The following is an 18,957-nucleotide window of genomic DNA, read 5'->3' on the forward strand; positions in this document are numbered from 1 at the left end:
AGTTTGCTCAGGATCACTGCATTTTGATTGTTCTGTTGTTTTTGGGTCAGTGCAGCTGCAATGTTAATCCTGCAACACTTTGTTTTGTTTTCACAATCAAAACCTGGTAGGGTTAAAAATCACTAAAGGTTAATTAGAAATGCATGCTAAACTAAATCCCAACAGGAGTGCAGCTACATTAATGCTAAATATTAGTTCTAATTGGAAACTCGTAGCCCATTTTTACCTTTTGGTTGAAGAGGAAGAAACTGAATAGAAAGGTGGAAACAAAGTTGCTAAAGTAAGGGAGGAGATGGGAGAGAGATTAGCAAATAAAAATTATCCTAGAAAAGTGTTAAAAGCTGTAGACTGAACGTTTGTTTTACTCTGATTCACATTTTCTAAAACGTTTGTCATAATTTTGGGATGAGATCTTTTTATCAAACATACATTGGTCTAGATTCTTCTGAGCCACACCGAAATGCTGCAGAATGGGAGGAGGAGGAGGAGGAGGAGGAGGAGGAGGAGGAATTTCTGTTATTTCTATTGGTTGAGGAATTTTTCAGGCTCACTCTGATTGGCCGGCAGGGTGCGAGCAGGGAATCCCTCTCAGTCTTTGTCTCAGATTAAAAACACAAACAGTCCATTCAGGCCTCGCTGTCCAAGTTGGTCCAGGACCAACCAGATCAGGACTGAAGCAACAGTCTGATCTGCAGTTCTGCAGCAGACAGCAGGGGTCAGAGGAACAGCACAGCTTATGTCTGTTGGACCATAAATCTCATTACTGCCAGTCTGCTAATACATGGTCTCCAGCTGAAACATTGCAAGTACCTGCAACATTTAACAAAGTAGTGTGAATTCACTGCCCAGCAGACTGTGAAAGTCTGTGAGACATAAAAAGATGGGAAACAAATCAGTTTCCCTTTGGCAACGTGTTGGAACAAAATCAGGAGGTGAAGAAACCTGCTCAGTTCATGTTGCAGAGGCAGAGGGTGGAGAAGGAGAGCTGGCAACTGAACAAATCAAGAGGGAAAGGGGGGAGAGAGAGAGAGGAGAGGAAGGAAAACATAGACGGAGTTGACAGCTGAAAGCAAAAAGGGTGGCTTTTGGTGGAAAGAAGAAAAAAAAACAAGTGGAAAGGAACGAAATACTGAAGACATATAGAAGTGAGTTGGTGAAAGTCTAGACAGTTAAATTGCAGTGGGCAGCGGAGAGCCGGCAGCAGGAGCGACTGTGGGCGTGGAGAGAGGAAGTGCGGTCGACAGGAGGAGGAATTTAGTCTCATTGTTCTGAAAGAGCAGAGGCAGAGAGAGCTGAGGAGCCGAGGAGTCGACCCGCCGACAGACGCTGGACAGCATGGACCTGAGCTCAGCCATGGAGAAGGTAGGAACATCTGCATCTGTGCAACTCATTCCAGATGTAGGGTCAAGGGTCAGGAGGTCATCTGGTCTAATATGATGTAGCATCTCATGTTGGAGGTGGTCTGGAGGCCTGGAGGTCTGGAGAAACTCCTGTGTTTGGAATAATTTGTCTTTTCAGAGTTCAAGTGAACTTAACTGGCTTTTTATGAGTTTGAACAGACATCTTAAAATATGAGGCTGAAAGGCTTACCTTAAAGCTCCCAGAAACATCAACTTATCTTCACTAGAAGAAATGAAAATCAATACTTTCATTGTTAATGTTAATTTTACTCGCCTCAGTCCTATACAGCAGGTGCAAGAAGCAGTTAACTTGATGACAGTTTCTCCTGCACCTTCTTTTAGTCTATTGGTTTTCTATTTCTTTCTATTTGTTTGTATTGGTTTTTAGTACGTGAGACTTGCAAAGTAGAAATATATACCATACAATGGCCATTTTTTGAATGCAATTTCCAAATATCTATTACAAGGGTGACACTGGACACAAATAAGCTTCCACTCATTTTTATAACAGTTACAAGCCGAACACGTAATCCAAAAATGTTCTCTAGCTTTGTGCAGATTGCAGATTTTCACCTCAGGCAAAGGTAGGCCCAAATTAGCACCTGAAAAATAATGAAAATATAAAAAATACTCCTAATTAAATATATATGACACAGAAAACAGTAAACCTTCACTATGATTTTCACTAACCTGTCCATTTATGTACATTACATAATCAATTGGACATTAGAGATTAGCGTAATAATTATAATATTTACTCTGTTGTTTGCAGTTTGAGGTGTCCTGTCAATTGTTTTTTGTGCTGCAGTACCACAAATGGCCATTGAGAATAATAAGCCACGTCGTAGTCCCACATATAAAATTCTAATTGTTTTCCTAACCGAGGCATTGAACTAAACTCAGAATATAAGTTTGTTCCTTAAGGAGTTCATTTGAAGCAGCCCCTAATTAGTTTCTGTGCATAATTGTTCTGATTCTGCTGCATGGAATTTAAAGCATGCACGAGGGACTCACAGGAAATGAAGCATGCATGCACCAGACATGATACAAGCGACATCATCAGATCATGACTTAATTTGTTATGTCCTAAAGTATGAAGCAATGATTCATCATTGTGTCTCAGCTTAGAGTAATTTTGAAGGAAATGATCCAATAAAAACTTAAATCTATTACGTTCATAAAACTCCTTGTCAAAACTTTGTAGAAGTAACTGAAAGTATTTTTATGTCATGTCTGAATTCAATAGTTAGTTGAATAATGTTTTACCACAATTATCTTCTTAAAAATCCTATTAATTAGTTGAAGTTGACTGGTCTGTGTTAGTTTGAGTGTATTTGCCAAAAGGAGAATTTTAAAATTACTTTCTTAAAATCTTGCATGCAGTTCACTTCAAACAGGAGATTTCAGATTTTGTCAGTGAAGGTAATCTGTGACCAGCGCCTTTTTCCCTGGCTGAGTCTGTCCTGGCATTTCTTTGTCTCCTATAAATCTGTTCTGTCATTCAGTCTCTGGCTGTCTGTCCAGAGGACACATCAGTCTGAGTCTGATAACCTGACGGATCAGTGTCACCTGTTCTGGGCTTGATCCCCATCTTTATGCCCCCTCAGCTGGAAAAAGTGCCATCATCAGGATAGAAATAACCCTCATCCTTCACACACAGAAAAACACATACACACACACAGTGGGTTTTAGGGGGAGGTGGGGAGGAACCAAATCACAAAACAAAACATCAGATAAACATAGCACTGTGGCTAACTACTCCCACCCTTTCACTTTCTATGAAGGGATACCAATTTTTTTGTTACATTGAAACAATATGTTTTCATATGTAAAAATATGCGAAACAACTGTAATATATTAATGCAACTGAAAATCATTACTGTATATAAGTAACACGATAATAAGTACTATAGAAAACTGAAGTCTATAGGCGCTACTATTTTGTCTATGTCAACCATCCTTTTAATTTTATTATTTAATTTATTCATGCTTACATGAAAAATAAATAAGGCAGAATAAGGGAAGCAACTGGCATGCACTGGCATGGATAGGGGCCCACTGACATTAAGAGTGTACAGGGCCCAGAATTTGGTGCTACGCCCCTGAACTTCGGCATTGATGAACTCAGCACCAGATCAGTTTGCTTTAATAGGGTCTGAGACATGGTTTTAAGCAGGTTCATTTTCATGAAGAAAAGAAAAAAATTTCAGTATGCTTAAACTAAATTCTTGAAAATGCAGCTCATTTGTGGCACATTTGTTTTAAACAGAGAACAACAGGAAATATGGAGGATGCCATGTGTCAAATTTTTGGTTCTGATTCAGACTCAGAATGGTGATTGCAGCAAGTTGAGCCGGACCCTCTGTGACCTCCAGCCTCTTATCGCACAGCGTTTCCTGCACTTTCCTCTTGACATAGCCGACGTGTTTAGAATTACTCAGCAAGGCTCAGTCTGATCCACCTTCGACATACTCGTCTTATCTGCCTTCTAAATATAGAGCTGCCACACATTTTCCTCAGAAAGAGAGTTTTCTTGTGTGCATCATTTGGTAAAAGCCTTTATTCTGAGCTAGTATTCGTGACTGTTTCTGTACTGTGAAAAAATGGGGGGGGGGGGGGGGGACAAAAAGAGCATGCAGATTTGTTTCTCCGAGTTATATTGGAATGTTTCTGAAAGTTAGTAAAAGTTTAACATTTGTCTGTAGTTTAAACTGCCTTCAGACCTCATGGTTAACACGTGACCACTCAGTACTATAATAATAAACGCACGCTCTCTGTCAGTCAGTGTATTCCAGAGGGATGTAATGAAGTTCTTCAGCTGTTTCTCTTCCAGCTGTCACCATTGTGACCTTTTCAACACCGGCCCATCAAACCTACACTCCGTCTCTCTCTTCACACCTCTAAACACACTCACCTTTCCTCTGTCATTGTAATGATGATCTTCTCAATTCTGCTGAGATAAACTGTGTTTCAGGTGTTGAGAAATACATTTGCTTTCTTGCTATATATATTTATCTTAATTATAACGCCACCTCATTCCTGTTTCAACATTTTGGAAAACGTTAAAAATAAAGAATTACAAAATAAAAGACAAAACAGAAATTTTACATTTTTCTTAGGTGCCAAACTACTTCTAGCACCAGCCATGTGTAGCAGAGATTCCAGGAAATTGCTGGTTCCACCCTTCTTTTGTTTTTACAATTCACCGCTTAAACAAATATCTTTGGTTCATTAACAAGCAATGGACGTGCTGGTATGTGGATCTGGACAGATTCTATTTAGTGTGCAGTCATGAGAGCAAGAGACCGGTTTTCTCATCTAACTCTCAATTGGAAAGAGTGAAAAAAATGATTTCCCAAAATGTCAACCTTGTCTTTATTTCAAACTTTAAGTCAGCTGTTTTTAGTTGGTCTTTTCCAGTCTCAACGTGACTTTGTGTACTCAAAGTCATCAGCGCTGGAGCTGTTATCTGACAAATAAGAAGAAAGGAGGCTGTGACCAGTTTAGTTATCATCACTATTTTTGTATGAGCGTGTCTCTCTGTGTATATTGAGTATATGACGCCTGGGAACGCCTCCCTTTGGAGAGATTGGCTTGTTAATACCTGGTGACGGATGGACATTATGTTTGTCAGACAGACAAAGAGCGGTAGGTCGTTTCAGTAGGGCAGTTGTCAGGTTTCCTGCCAGAGGCTTTAAAAACAGTCGGGCATTATCTCTGTGTAGCTATGAGACACTTAATCCCAAACAGAGTGCCAAATAATGGTCCAAATTCAGCAGGATAAATGTTGTTTGAATGATGTCCCACACATAACCCAAGTACACTAGCCTGAGCCCTGGTATTGAAAGTCTGTATCTTTACCAACTACAGGTCACCACACATGGTTAGTTCGATGTGTCTAAATAAGCCAATTCTCTGCCCAAACAGGCCCAAATCCACACATCCAATACCTGAAAAGTGGATCACACCTGCCAAAGTAAACCCTCGTCTCAAATCTGAACCCAAAAAAAGGCCGCCCAGAATGTCCTCACGTTCCTTAAATGTTTTCACATCAGAGACTGTCCTATAAGAAAACATAGTACCAAATTAAACTTCTCACCATTGTTGAAAACAACAACTTTACCAAATAAATTTACTAGACACCCAATGTATGGTGTCACATTCTCCTGACACTCATCTACATCTAATACTAACAGACCAAACTGGTTAGAGTTAGGGTTTGTCAGGACAATAATGGTGATGTCAATGGGTGGACCAATGAGATCATCCCTCCTCAGTGTACGTGTGTGTGATGTTCACTCCCTTACTCCCACACTGACTGAGAAATGTTCAAAACAACACTCCTTCTTTCTCATCCAACTCTTCCCCACACATCGTCATTACTTACTTGAGACTTTCATACTATTTTTTTCCATCTTCCATGTCTTCTCCACATTAGCTGTTATACCAGTATCTAATGTCATTTGCTTCTATTTTTAACAGCAGAGTTTTTCTTATCAGTTTTGATTTTTGTTTCTTTCCTTGAAGTTGAATGGTTTTAGTTAAATCAAGGTCCACATAGGCCTACTTTTTTTTTCCGGAGCTTTCATTCACATCTGACATCCCTTATTAGCAAAAGAGGTTAGCCGAAAGCTATATTGAAAGCTAGCTTAACCCATTCAGACCGGATCACGCATCTATGCGTAGTTACCTTTAAGACCGGCAAACGCGTCATTTTGAGCGTTGTCGTCTTTTTCGAGGCACATGGCCAATTATATGCACTGTGATTGGCTGAAATATTCTTGGGGTGAGTGACAGAGATGCTTAGGGATTTTTTTTAAACTCATGTGACTAATAAAACGCTTTGTGATTGGTCAAAATCAGCCTACACGTGGAGTATGTTTTGGTCGAAAATTTTAAACACCGTGCTAGCGATCCGTCACGGCTGACTCAAGTGAAGGAAGTGATACTGACGAAGTAATTGAAAAAATAGATCTTTACTGATTTTAAATTTTTTTTAAATGTTTGGTGTTTATTGATTTTTGAAAAAAATGCATTTGAAGATTATGCCCTAGCAAGTCAGTCAAGTTGAAAGCCAAAGAAGTAAGCTGTCAAATGCTTTTTATCTCATGTTTTTATCTGCTACAGAGCCTGAGAAATTAAGGTTTTAGTAAGTGTTGACATATTTTGAAAAACCTCAGGTTTTGAGAGGGGGTTTACAGAAGAGTATTTAGGCCTGAATGGGTTAATGAAAACACAACCCTGTTAAAGAACTTAGTCTACTTTGTCAGTAGATCAATTATGGTCAGTTTGCAAGCACTTTAGCTTAGCCTGGTTGCTAATAGCACACTGTGCTTAAGAACTACGTCAGTTTGCAAGGTATTTTGTTTAGCCCTGGTGCTGACAGATATAAACTTTTTTGGAGCCATTTATGCTCATCCAAAGACAAATATAATTTAGTTTTGGTGTGATCAGCACATTAGTGCCATCAGAAATGATAAAACAAACAAAAGAATCCACATTTTGTCAAAAGAGAATCATGAAACACCTAAAGCAGAATTCTAGACAACTTATTGCAAAGAGTCTGGGGCATGCTGGCCAAGTGGCAAGACATTGGTTGTATAAACCAAAGATCATGGGTTCAAACCACCTCCATTCCTAATGTTTATGGGGATCTCTGGAGCAGTGGTTAGAGAAGCAACTGTAAACCATGCTCTAGACTGCTCCCTGTAGAGGGAGAATTTCCCAGAGAAGGATAAATATTAATATATCATAGTAAGTGTTTACTTGCATAACTTAACTGTGTTTGTGTTTTCTTCATATACTTGTTTAAAGTATTGTGACATCTAACCATAGCTGGGATAGGCTCCAGCCCCCCCGCCACCCTTCACAGGACAAGGTTACAGAATATGAAGATGAAGAAGACATCGAACCATTGATGGTCTCACTCTTTGGTTGCTTATAATGTAGACACTTAAATTAGCTGTACCTCAAAAAAGTTACAGACATGGTTTGAATTTAATGTAGGCTATAAAGCAGTGGCGGCTGGTGAATTTTGTGTTGGGGGGGGCGCAAAGTTTGTAAATCAAACCCCTGTAGGGGGCTCTGGGGGCATCCTCCCCCAGTAGATTTTTGTGATTTTCACGTACAAACTAAGCATTCTGGTGCATTCTGACAAAATAATAAAGACAAAATAGAACATCTCCTTACAAAGACAAATGGGGCCATGGAACTAAGTTTTAACTTAATTTATTTGCCTTGTAAAATCCAGCAAGTTTAAAAGTGCTAATACATCAAACATTTTAATCGCATATAAATATTTGACCTGAGAACAGTTATTTTTTCATATGGATTTTTAGTATACCATTGAATAATGACTGAAATTTCCCATCCAAGGGGCCAACCAAAGCGGTCTCATCAGCTTCTTCGTTCATGTTCACTGTTGTTTGTAATCTGAAGTAATGAACGCTAGTTGGTGCTCCAGTATAATCGGTCCGCCGAACTCATCCAGTGAGAAACGTTCCGCGGTGCAAAAATAAGTGTGATTAAAATGCGTAAAAAATGATTAACCCGTTATTTTTGTGTAATTAATCTTAATTAACAAGTTAAAGTCCCGGCCCTAGTTTTAAGTCCTTCATCCCCGTTGTAGTCCATAACATCTCTGTCCCGGGACTTTGAAACAGCACGCAGGTGAAACAAAAAAAGCCGTTTAGCATACACGTTTGAGGTGAAGCTCCTTGTGTATGTCCTCCCACGATCAGTAGGCTAGCCTGCTGCGAAATGTTTAAGTCCGGACAGTCGGGTCCCAACTCCTTCATCCTTTTCTTCTCCACAGCCGACCTAGTATATACAGTCAATTCAGCCGACCGACGAAAATTGCGCGAATGCTTCCGGATGGACGTGATTGATTGATGAATTGTCCAATCAAGCAGCCATCTCTTTGCTCAGTTACGTATGACTCAAGCGCGTTAGGGCGAGCCCCGAATCCTCATTGAAAATGCATTGAAGGCTCATTTTCCGAAAAAAAAAGTTTTAACATGAGAGTCAATGGGAGAAGCTGGGGCGATTTTCCACGTTGATGAATTCGCCCAGAGAGGCGGGACCATTTGAAACGCGACTTGAACCTGACGATTCTGATGACAGATAATATGTCTAGAACACTGAAAACTACTTTTGCTGTGATAGAATTTGTAAAAAAAAAAAAATCCTCTTTCTCCCAGCTTGTAGGGCGTCGCCCAAATCGCCCCTATACACCATCCGCCCCTGCTATAAAGTCCATCCATCATTGGTCATCATGTTGCTAAGCTAAGTTGTAATCTTGTGTCTCCACTCAGATGTCTGTAAAGCAGTGTGCAGGAGGAGGAAAAGGTGCAGTGATGTGTCTTACATGTAAAGAGAGCTGCTCTGGATTTCAGCAGCATTCTTGGAGGTACAACACCCCTTTTTTCACTTCATTTTTTTCCTCTGCCTGAAAAACTAAACAAAAAGAAAAACAATGAAAGTCCCACTGATCTTTCCACTCCACCCGCTCTACTTTCTTTGATTCTCTGCTCTTTAAAGAGCTGGCAGGGGTTCTAGTATTGACTTAAGATCAGATGGGTGTGGGCTGTCTCATTGTGCAAAGAGTCCTTAGTTAGTTTAGCCTGGTTACTAACAACTCCCTGAGTTAAAAAACTTAGTCAGTTTGCAAGTTCTTTAGCTTAGCCTGGTTGCTAATAGCTCACTTAGTTAGCAACATCTTAATTAGCTCTAGAGTTCACTACCTTTAGCTGTATGTAAAAAGCAAAATTTAGTGTATGTAAAATAAATGTAGAGTGATAAGTAGATAAGTAGTGGTAACTAGTGTCTTTAGGCAAATTCAAACCACAGTCATGTAAGTTTTTTTTAATTTTCAAACCAATTTTCATACACCCAATTAACTAAAAAGTAGCCTAGTTAGACAGAAAATGACCCATTCTGCCAACCTATGACTCTCCTCTCTCCAGGAAAGCCTGCATGACATGCGGCTGCTGCACGGTTGACCACGCTCCTGGAAGTGACCCTGAGGATGACCAGCGGATGGGACGCCTGCTCGCAGATTCACCGTGCTGCCATTTGACAGCAAAGGTCAAAGGAGGTGGTGGCCTTCGCATGTACAAGAGAAATCGGATGATTGTGACAAATCCTGTGGTGTCACGCAAAGACCCAACCTTCAACACCACGACATATGACTGGGCACCGGCCGGCCTCAACCAGAAACTGGTGAGCATCGGTGTAACATGACGAATGCAGCTGTTTCTTATTGTAAACTGGAGGTGTATCCAAAAAAACTGTAGAGTTTCTTGAAGACGTTTTGCCATTCATGCAAGTAGCTTCATTGAAAGAGGAGTGAAGGAAGACATTTCTGTCAAAGTGGAAAATCCTTCACTGAACAGGAAAGTGAGATATAATCTGCCAAAGAAGTTTAACTCCCATTCACACCTTGAGACTGGAGCCTCTGACTGATAGGGGGTCATTAAAGTACCATTCACTGGAGAAGGAGGACAGGGTCAAACAGTCTCCAACTACAGGTAAGTATCTTGTCATTAACAGACACTAGTTACGTGAGTGTCTGATGGGTAACACCTGCAGATGTTTCTGTTTAAACCCCAACTCCCTATCAGTCCTTAAGCACTAAAGAAGCTACTTGGATGAAACATCTTCCAGGAAATACTAGTTTATTTGCCTTTCTTTAGTGTTTTTTGGATACAACATGACCTGGATGACTGAGAAACTTCACAGACATAAACTAGAGGTGTTTCTCTCTGAAGACAATATAGGTAATGTTGTTTCATTAGCAGTTATCTTGACTTAGACTGCAACAAGGCAAACTGAAAAGAAAATGCTGAATGAATGAATAGATGGCTGGACGGATGGAGGTGAACAATCATAAACTAATCCTCAGTACCTATTTTATAAATCCCTAAATATATGCAACTATAAATATATGTAAAACTAAATGTCATTTTTTACCTTAAAGGTTTACCATTGGGGTTTACCCCTTTATTCACAAGTTTAGTTCCATTTAGTTTAGTCTGGTTCATGCAGCCTTCACTCTAAACTATCTGGTTTCTATTAAATCAGACTCAAGCACGTTGCAGGCTTCATAGCCTGTAATTATAATGATGACAGACATTACTGTGGCCGAACTTGTAGAGACAGATCCAAATCCAACTCTGTGACTGGTTTCCAGATGTTCCTCTAACAATCTTCAACATCGTGTTTGTTTCATCCTTCACTTTTGTTTGCTAGAGTTTGCTTGTGCAGCTCCAGACTGTTCGTCACTGTCTCACTCTAGTGCAAGTATCTGACAACACTCACATGTCTTACTGACAACACCTGGATGGTGTGACGATGATTCAGAACGTCTTTTAACTGAGGTCAGGTTTTAGTTGTGGGAAATGTTTTCAAAATGAAACTTGATCCACTGTACTGTGAACATTCGTAAATGGTAATATAAACATTTACAGGCTGCAAAAGCCTCATTTCACTCACATCACAAAGAGCTGAGCAGAGATAACATGCCTCAGCACTGAAGTCGACTTTTTTAAAGTTGTAAGTGAAGCTGGAATCTTAGAGGTAAGCTGTGGATTTAAACTTGTTATAAAGAGATGAAGAGATTCTTTAAACGCAACACTTCATACTTCAGCTGTTAAAGAAAATCAAAGATGATTAGATAGACAAATGTAAAACACATTTCCTGAAGTCAACCCAGTTATGTTCCGTTATTTGCTTTAGTGCTGTATGTCAGATCACTGCATGTAGATACTTATAATTCAGGAGTGTCAAACTCATTTTAGTTCAACGGCCACATATAGCCTAATTTGATTTCAAGTGGGCTGGACAAGTAACATAACCACATAATAACTTATAAATAACAACTACAAATGTTTCCCTTTGTTTTGGTTCAAAGAAGTACATTACAGAAGTACACTTACATTTAATGAACTATCCTTTTACAAAACAATTTATGAACAACCTGAAACTGCTAAAGAAATAAAAATGCAATTTGAGTCTTAGTGTTGCGTTATGTCCACTTCTCTGAAAAATTATAAATATCAGTTTCTTCTGCTTTGTCTTTTGTTTTTTTTTTAAGTATATTTTTGTTGATTGACAGTTCTAGTATACAGCACAGTCAAGAGAATTACATTTTCATTTTTCTGTATATAATTAATAGTTAATGCACTCAAATCATTCTTACATAACAGCAAGTACTAGTCACAAAAAAAACAACCCAAAAATAAATAAATAAATTGCAAAGTAAAACAGAATAAATAATGATAATAATAGTAAAAGGAGAGAGAGAGATTGTCACATAGATTGCTCGTTTGCTGCCTGCGTCTCTACATGATGTTCAGCAGTTTAGCCCCCTGTTCCTGAGCCCATCTGAGCGCAAGGGGTCATATTTAGGGGGGTCGGTGGACCGAGGAAGGTGTAAGTGTAGAATCATGGGGACATTTCATTAGCAGGGAGTTTATTGATATAATCAAGTAGCAGTTTCCAGTGTGAGTAAAACTTCTTGGGATGGCCTCTGAGCTGAATTTGATTTTCTCGAGTTTCAGTAGAAATAATAGGTCATACAGCCAGGATTTAAAGGAAGGTGGCTGGGATGATTTCCATAAGAGAAGAATTTTTCTACGTGCAATCAAGGATGCGAACGCTATAACGTTGTCCTGCAAAGATGAGGTTACAAGTTCGTCAGGAGCCACACCAAAAATAGCTATATGTGTCGAAGGACTAACAGATATACCTAGGATGTCAGAAACAGATTTAAAAAAAGATTGCCAATAGTTAGATAGTTTAGAGCATGTCCAGAACATGTGTGTCAGATTGCAGGGCATCTGGGAGCATCTGTCACAAGCTTCAGTAGTCCTGTCTGGATAGAGTTTGTCCCTGCTATAATGCAGTCTGAAGAGTACTTTAAATTGAATGACAGAAAGTCTGGCACAGCTAGAGGAGGAGTTAACAGCTTTCAACGCCTTTCTCCACAAGGCATCAGAAATACTTATTTGGAGTTCGGTTTCCCAGTCGGTCCTGCTCTTATTTACAGCTGAGTCGCTAGTTGGTGATAAGAGATTATAGAGATATGAGACATGGCCCTTAGGGAAAGATTTAGCCTGGAGTACTAAGTCTATACCACTGAGGGGTGGGGCCTGGGGGAACTGAGGAGAGTACGTTTGTGCGAAGTCACGAAGTTGGAAGAAGCGAAAAAAGTCTGTATTACCCAGTCCGAAGGTTGAGCATAGTTGGTTGAAGCCAACAAACAGTCCGCATATGTACAAGTCTCCCAGGCATCTTTTATTCCCAGGACTGAAAAGCGCAATCTTGGCTGGTACAAATAAATGATTGTTATAGAGAGGTGTGGCTTGGGGAACAGAGAGCCATCCAAACCGCCTCCTAATTTGAGTCCATATTTTTAATACTTTTCTGTGTAATTTTCACATTTTCCAATTTCATCCCGCGGGGCAGATTGGACCCTCTGGTGGGCTATCAGATATGATGTATTGCTACAGATAAAAAACGCCCAACACGAATTAAATATTGCTGGAAAAAGAAAAATACAACTTTAAAATACTGATGTATAAAAGCTTAATGAGTGTTTCTACTTTTGTAGAAATATGTAGAATTTTCTGATTATACATATTGGAAACTATTCATCATGCTCCATCAGTCGTCATGACTAGACTTTCACTTGTCATACTAAAACCAGTAAATACTGCAGATATCACTTGCTTTGTCTGAAGGTGGCCATGTCAACAGGTCTAACTTATATAAATATATAAAAAAGACAATTTAAAATGCATTTTAAGCAATAAAGAGTCTGGCCTTCCATTTTCTTAACATTGCCAATATAAAACATTGCCGAGGACATACAACACTGATAGATAACACAGTGTGATTGTCTGAAGACGAAACACATCAGAAGCCAAGTATACAAAATTATGCATCTGTGTAAGCTGCATCATTTATTATAAAATAATACTAAATTTGGTCCCTTTAGGCCATGCAGTATATGGAACTGCTCCCGGAGAGTCAACGTCCAGTCTCTGGGACCAATGGAGCGCTGGAGCGACGCAGGCAGCTCCTCAGCCAGCTCCCTGACTATGATCAGGACCCCATGAAGTGTCAGAGCCTGGCCACAGAGGAGGAGGTAAATCACACTGCCAGCACCAATTTATTACTTTTATATTATTATATGTGGATGGAAAACAATCACCAAATGATGGATACACTTGGAGTCTGACTTTTACGTTCACTTAAAGTTGAAGTCATTAGAACAGATTTTTTTAACCACTCCACAGATTTCACGTTAACAAACTGTATTTCTGGCAGGCTGCTCAGGTCATCCACACTATCCATTACATAAGTAATTTTTTCGGCAATTGTTCACAGACCAGAGACAGAAGTGTCCTCTGGTCTGATGAAACAAAAAACTGAAGATTGAATTATGCCTGGAGGAAAATGGGGAAGGCTGGCAAGCCAGAGAAAACCATTCCAACTGTGAATCACTGGGATGGCTCATAGTGCTTTGCTGGCATCATAAGAAAGGAAGACTATGTGAATATATTCAAGCAACATTTCAAGACACCAGCCAAGAAGTTAAAGTGTGGTCACAAATGGGCAACAACCCCAAGTGTATTCCAAAGATGTGGCAAAATAGGCTTAGAATAGCAATCTCAAAGCCTTGACCTTAATCCAATAAGAAAATTGTGGACAGGAGAGAGAAATCAGTGCAGGCAACAAGGCCTACAAACCAAACTATCAGGAGGACCGAAGCTTCTTGCAACTTATTGCAAGACCCAGGTTTGACCCAAGTTAAACTATTCAAAGGTAATGCCACTAAACACTAATTCAGTGTATGTAACCTTGTTACTTCTCCTGCGTCTTTTTGTAGATTTCCACCATGCTGCTGTTTGTGAAGCATTACAAACAGGAGGTCCTGGGAGTAGGAGAGGTGGCTTTACCTGGTGAAGGTGATGCTCTGCAGGAAGCAGCTGTTCAGAGGACAGCAAAGGAAAGCAAGGATCGCAGCGACAAGAAGGATGCCGGCGAGCACAAGGACCACAGCTTGACCAATAACAGTACTGCCTCCACTACCGCTTCCACAAATGGAACAGATGACAACAGAAAGACTGAGTATGTAAGTAGAAAAAAGGTGCCTGACACAGCTGAAGTTTAAAATGCTTTAGAAAAAATGGTAGTGGCTGACGCTGTTACTGGGACACCTCCTTTTGTTCTTCTCTTGGAGTGTAAAAATGCCAGATCGCCCCAAGAAAAACAAAGAAAAAAACACAAGACGGTTAGGAAACATCTGCAGATATATCCAGTCCAGTTATTTTGGTTCAGTTATACCCTGTTTGAAATACAGATGTTCCTACTGCAATGCATACAGTCAGAAAGTTTTCTGCTCTGTAAACACACAGCCTGCATTTTGTTCTAAGAAAGAATTTGGAACCAAATGGGACAACATTTTGATTGGGATGTTACATATTCCTGCCAGACTCAGACTCTTCAGCTCAAACAACTGAAGTCTCTCCAGAGTACCTCTCTGTAATGTTCCTGCCTGCTTTTATTGAAACCATGTGTCTCGTGGATCTAGATACACAAATTGAGTTTCAGTAATTTTGACCTTTCATATTCTGTCCTCCAGCAGTGTGCCGGTTGCCATGGTGAGGTTGCCAAGGAGAGTCCAGTTGTTTATGCTGAGCGTGCAGGTTACCATGGCGCCCTGTGGCATCCCACTTGCTTTGTATGTTCAGACTGCGGCCAGGGTTTGGTAGACCTGGTCTACTTCTGGTCCAATCAGAAGCTGTACTGCGGACGACACTACTGTCAGACGGTGTGGCCACGATGCTCAGGCTGTGACGAGGTGAGACTTCAGTCCTAGACTTTCTGCAGCACCCCCTGGTGTTTTGTTTCCAGTGTCTACCACAGACTGTAAAAAAAAAGGTGGAAGCCATGAGGGCTCCTCCTAATAAAATGCTATTCAAGAGTCTATTTTTCTGATAAGTTTTGTTTTAGCTAGATATAAAAACAGGATGTGACATCCTGATGTTTGATAAGTGCAGTGTATAATCCAGCATTTCTTTCTTCACAAGATACCGCTGCCCATATTCTCGTGAGACTAGCATCAATTTGAACAATGGGAGGAAGTGTAGCTGCGTCATTTAGTATATGCTGTCTACACTACCATTAGTTTTCCTGTCAAAGAAGTTGCTTCACAACTTAAGCTGCAAATTAGTAGCAGTTTTTTGCAGAGTATTAGCACTTATAAACCGGTGCAGTTGTCAATTTGTAATTAATCAAAGTATCTTCCATTTACTGTTTTTATTAAACTCAACTTCATTACAACTGATGTCAGTAAAATGGAATTTAATCAAGATACACATAAATAACACTATTTCTTTTTATTTCCAAAAACATCTATAATCAGTGTCCTATATTTTCAGTCATACAAACAAATGAAATAACTGATGCATATATTTAAAGTAATGACTTATATCACAGACTTTGTTAGGACCCAAACAGCCACTGCACAAACATGGAAATGGATCTATTTACTCCATGTACCCAAAAGTAATAATGCTAATTTACAGAATACTGTAATATGTCTCAGTTCTGAAAATGTTATTTCAAAATTTAATTTTCTCCTCACGTGTCTCCCCTCTATCCTGTTGTCCTTCCTCAGCTGATCTTCTGCAAGTCATTTCTCACAGCGAAAGATGGACGCACTTGGCATCCTCATCATTACTGCTGCTGGAAGTGTGGACAAAACCTGGATACGCCTTGTCAGCACTGACGCACAGGCACAAAATGCCATAGCTGACACAATATGGTTTTAGTACTGCTCAAAAAATAGAATTTGGAGATAGTTATAGTGAAGCAGCACTGAATAACCTTATCAGACAAGATCAAAATATGCCAGTCATATTCATTTCGACAGGTTGATCAGCTTTCTTTACATAGAGCAAAATGACTAAGGGACAGCTACATAATACGAGACAAGTAGAGCGAGCAGAAAGTATTTAAATTACACGTTTAGTTGACATATTAGTATTTTAACTGACTCCTACAAAGACAAAGTGTCCAGCTAATTCATTGGTGTTTAAAATACTTTGGGCATTTAGCTGACACCGAAATAATCAAGGGCTTATTCAGTTGAGCCTACTGGTGTTTTGAGTTCGGAAGAAAATGTTTAGCTGACACAAAAGTGTTTAAAGTACTTAAAGGAGTATTTTGTTGATTTATGAGCACTTAAAGCACTGACAGTAACAGGAACCAGATGTTGCAGTTTCAGCCTGCAGCTTCATACAGAATCCCAGAGCTGACATTTTAACAAATAATAACAGTACATTATTGTGTTACCAGGTTTAACTGTCAACTGTCTCATCAAAGTCCTTGTTAGTTTGGAAAGTTCAAAAGGTCTTCAACTGCAAGGGTTACAAATTTGAACGTTTACTCGTTCTAATACAGCAAACAACATCTGATCAAGAATTAACCTTCCAGCTCAATAAGTAGATATTTATTCCTCTGGATCTAGATTGTTTCTTCCAAAGTTTCTGTTTAATATACTTGCATGCATGTTGAACTTTCTTTGTTCGTTTGAAAATAGCATGAATTTATATTCTCATCATTTGACGATGGTTTAGCAGCAAGAGTCATGAAAATATTGGGACTTAAAAACAGGGTCAAGGACCAGAACAGGAAATGAAAACCTGATTTAGATTTATATGTCTGTTTGATGCTTGCAGAATTTGTATTTTGAAGGGACGCACTTCAAAACTCTTTTTTCTTATGAAGTAATTGGAGCCTTTACAGTTTTATTTACACTAACAGATGGATCCATGTGCATGTATAATATCTGAACCTTTCAGTATCCTAACATAATCCAGTTTTTCTACAAGAAAAGTCCTATTTTTGTAATACTAGAGCAACAATGTGCCTTTTCCCCCAAGATTTTTTGAATAAACTTGCTGGAAATAATAAATTATTTTCTGAAAATAACCTATTTCCCTCATTGCAAATTCTGATCAAGAAACGATCCTGCCGAGGGGAAAATAAATTTTTTGTGGTTGCATATTTTTTCTTGTGTGTGTATAGACATTATTTTGCTCCCAGGTGTGATTCTTCTTTTCTAGTTAACATGAAATGCTTAACCTAACTTAACCATAACACCAACGTACTGAAGGACTATCAAGCCTAATACTGTGTGTAAGGATTGAGTCTTTGCAGGGTTTGGTTTTACCATTTTTTTCAGACAGAAATATTTTTATCAGTTGCAATAAACCTCAGAAAACTGGACGAGCAGAAAGTTGTATCACTAATTAATTATTTATAACAGCAGATTTCTATCATGTGTTTTAATACCCATCTCTGTCTGATTTTACTAACTGCTAATACTGTATGTAATTATCTATAATGTTTTATTTCAGTAAAACTGCACACTTAGTAGCCTAAACATTTAACTTCTTTTATGAACTTGCTGCTGCTAAATGCTGATTTATGCTATATTCCTTGTAAAGTTATGTTTTTGATTAAAGATTAAAAAAAACTTTTCTTGATAATTTATCTTTTATAGAGATAAAATTAGTTAGTATATGTTCTCAAGTCGCTAAAAGCAAGTAAAAAAGAAGCTAGCTGTACATTTGTTCCAGAGACGTTAATTAATCATTATAAATAACAATAAAAGAAATAAGATATAGGTCTCTGAGGACTTCCATAAATCCTACAAATCTAAAGTACAGTCATGTGGTTGCTGAAAACTAGTTAGCCAGAAATGAAATGTGTGCTAGACAGAAGCTAATTAGCTGTATGTTTGTACTAAGAGCTAAAACAGAGTTCATGTTTTCATTTATATGGTGAAAACAATCATTTATGCTCTATCAGTATCAGTATCAACTAAAAAAAATTATAATTTGATAGGAAATTGACATCAGGTGATAAGATGATAATGTCATTAAACCACTAAAACAAGTTAAACAGAAGCTAATTAGTACTTCAAATTCCGTGGTGTATATTACACTTTCTGCTGCTGTAACGGGTGAATTTCCCCGTTGTGGGTTAAATAAAGTATAATCTAATCTAATCTAATCTAATCTAAATGAAATAACTCTGCAAAATGATAATGATGCAGTTTTGATTGTAGACGACAGGTTTTGGTGTGATTTATGATCAACCACTGGTTTTGGAGGAATTGGTTTGATGTTTATTTTTGCCTCAAAATGATCACAGGTAGTGTGAAGAGATTTATCTGCTGATTGCTGGTTTGAATAAAAGTTACCGTTTGGCAGACAACACTGTCTTGTCATAATGCATACAGATTTTTGGCATATATTTTATTTTAAGAAAGTAACGGACAAGTTCAATGATTAAATCAAATATTAAAAATTCATCTGGTGAAACCTTGATATTCTAAGTTCAAATATCACCACCACTTTGTAGTATTAATAAGCACAAATACCTTATAGCATACACTTTGTCTTTTTAATTTTTCCCCTAGCTTTACAGTTGTTGAAATCATACCATTCCTCACTGACCTACTCCCAACAGGAATGCGAGG

General features: G+C 38.8%; 1 protein-coding gene across 2 annotated transcripts; it reads left to right on the top strand.

The window, feature by feature from the left end:
- The first annotated feature begins 975 nt into the window (after nucleotides 1-975).
- lmcd1 (LIM and cysteine-rich domains 1) lies at nucleotides 976-17,922 on the top strand. Of its 2 annotated transcripts, none has more exons than XM_084543176.1 (7): nucleotides 976-1,362; nucleotides 8,714-8,808; nucleotides 9,365-9,620; nucleotides 13,399-13,548; nucleotides 14,293-14,538; nucleotides 15,049-15,267; nucleotides 16,087-17,922. In XM_084543176.1, exons 1-7 carry the CDS (start codon nucleotides 1,336-1,338, stop codon nucleotides 16,195-16,197), a joined length of 1,104 nt encoding a protein of 367 aa, XP_084399302.1. In that variant the 5' UTR covers nucleotides 976-1,335; the 3' UTR covers nucleotides 16,198-17,922. The 2 variants fall into 2 exon arrangements, with proteins under 2 accessions (XP_084399302.1, XP_084399303.1); XM_084543177.1 differs by having other exon boundaries at nucleotides 15,052-15,267.
- Nucleotides 17,923-18,957: the final 1,035 nt, after the last annotated feature.

The sequence above is a fragment of the Chelon labrosus genome (assembly GCF_963514085.1).
Source record: "Chelon labrosus genome assembly, chromosome: 4".
Taxonomy (NCBI): Eukaryota; Metazoa; Chordata; class Actinopteri; order Mugiliformes; family Mugilidae; genus Chelon; species Chelon labrosus.

What these genes read in the sequence shown, in the direction of transcription:
- lmcd1 (XM_084543176.1), top strand. Translation starts at nt 1,336, where the DNA reads ATGGACCTGAGCTCAGCCATGGAGAAG. An exon ending in CCGGCCTCAACCAGAAACTG is followed by an intron (nt 9,621 to 13,398) that starts GTGAGCATCGGT and finishes TGGTCCCTTTAG; the next exon opens with GCCATGCAGTATATGGAACT. An exon ending in GCCTGGCCACAGAGGAGGAG is followed by an intron (nt 13,549 to 14,292) that starts GTAAATCACACT and finishes GTCTTTTTGTAG; the next exon opens with ATTTCCACCATGCTGCTGTT.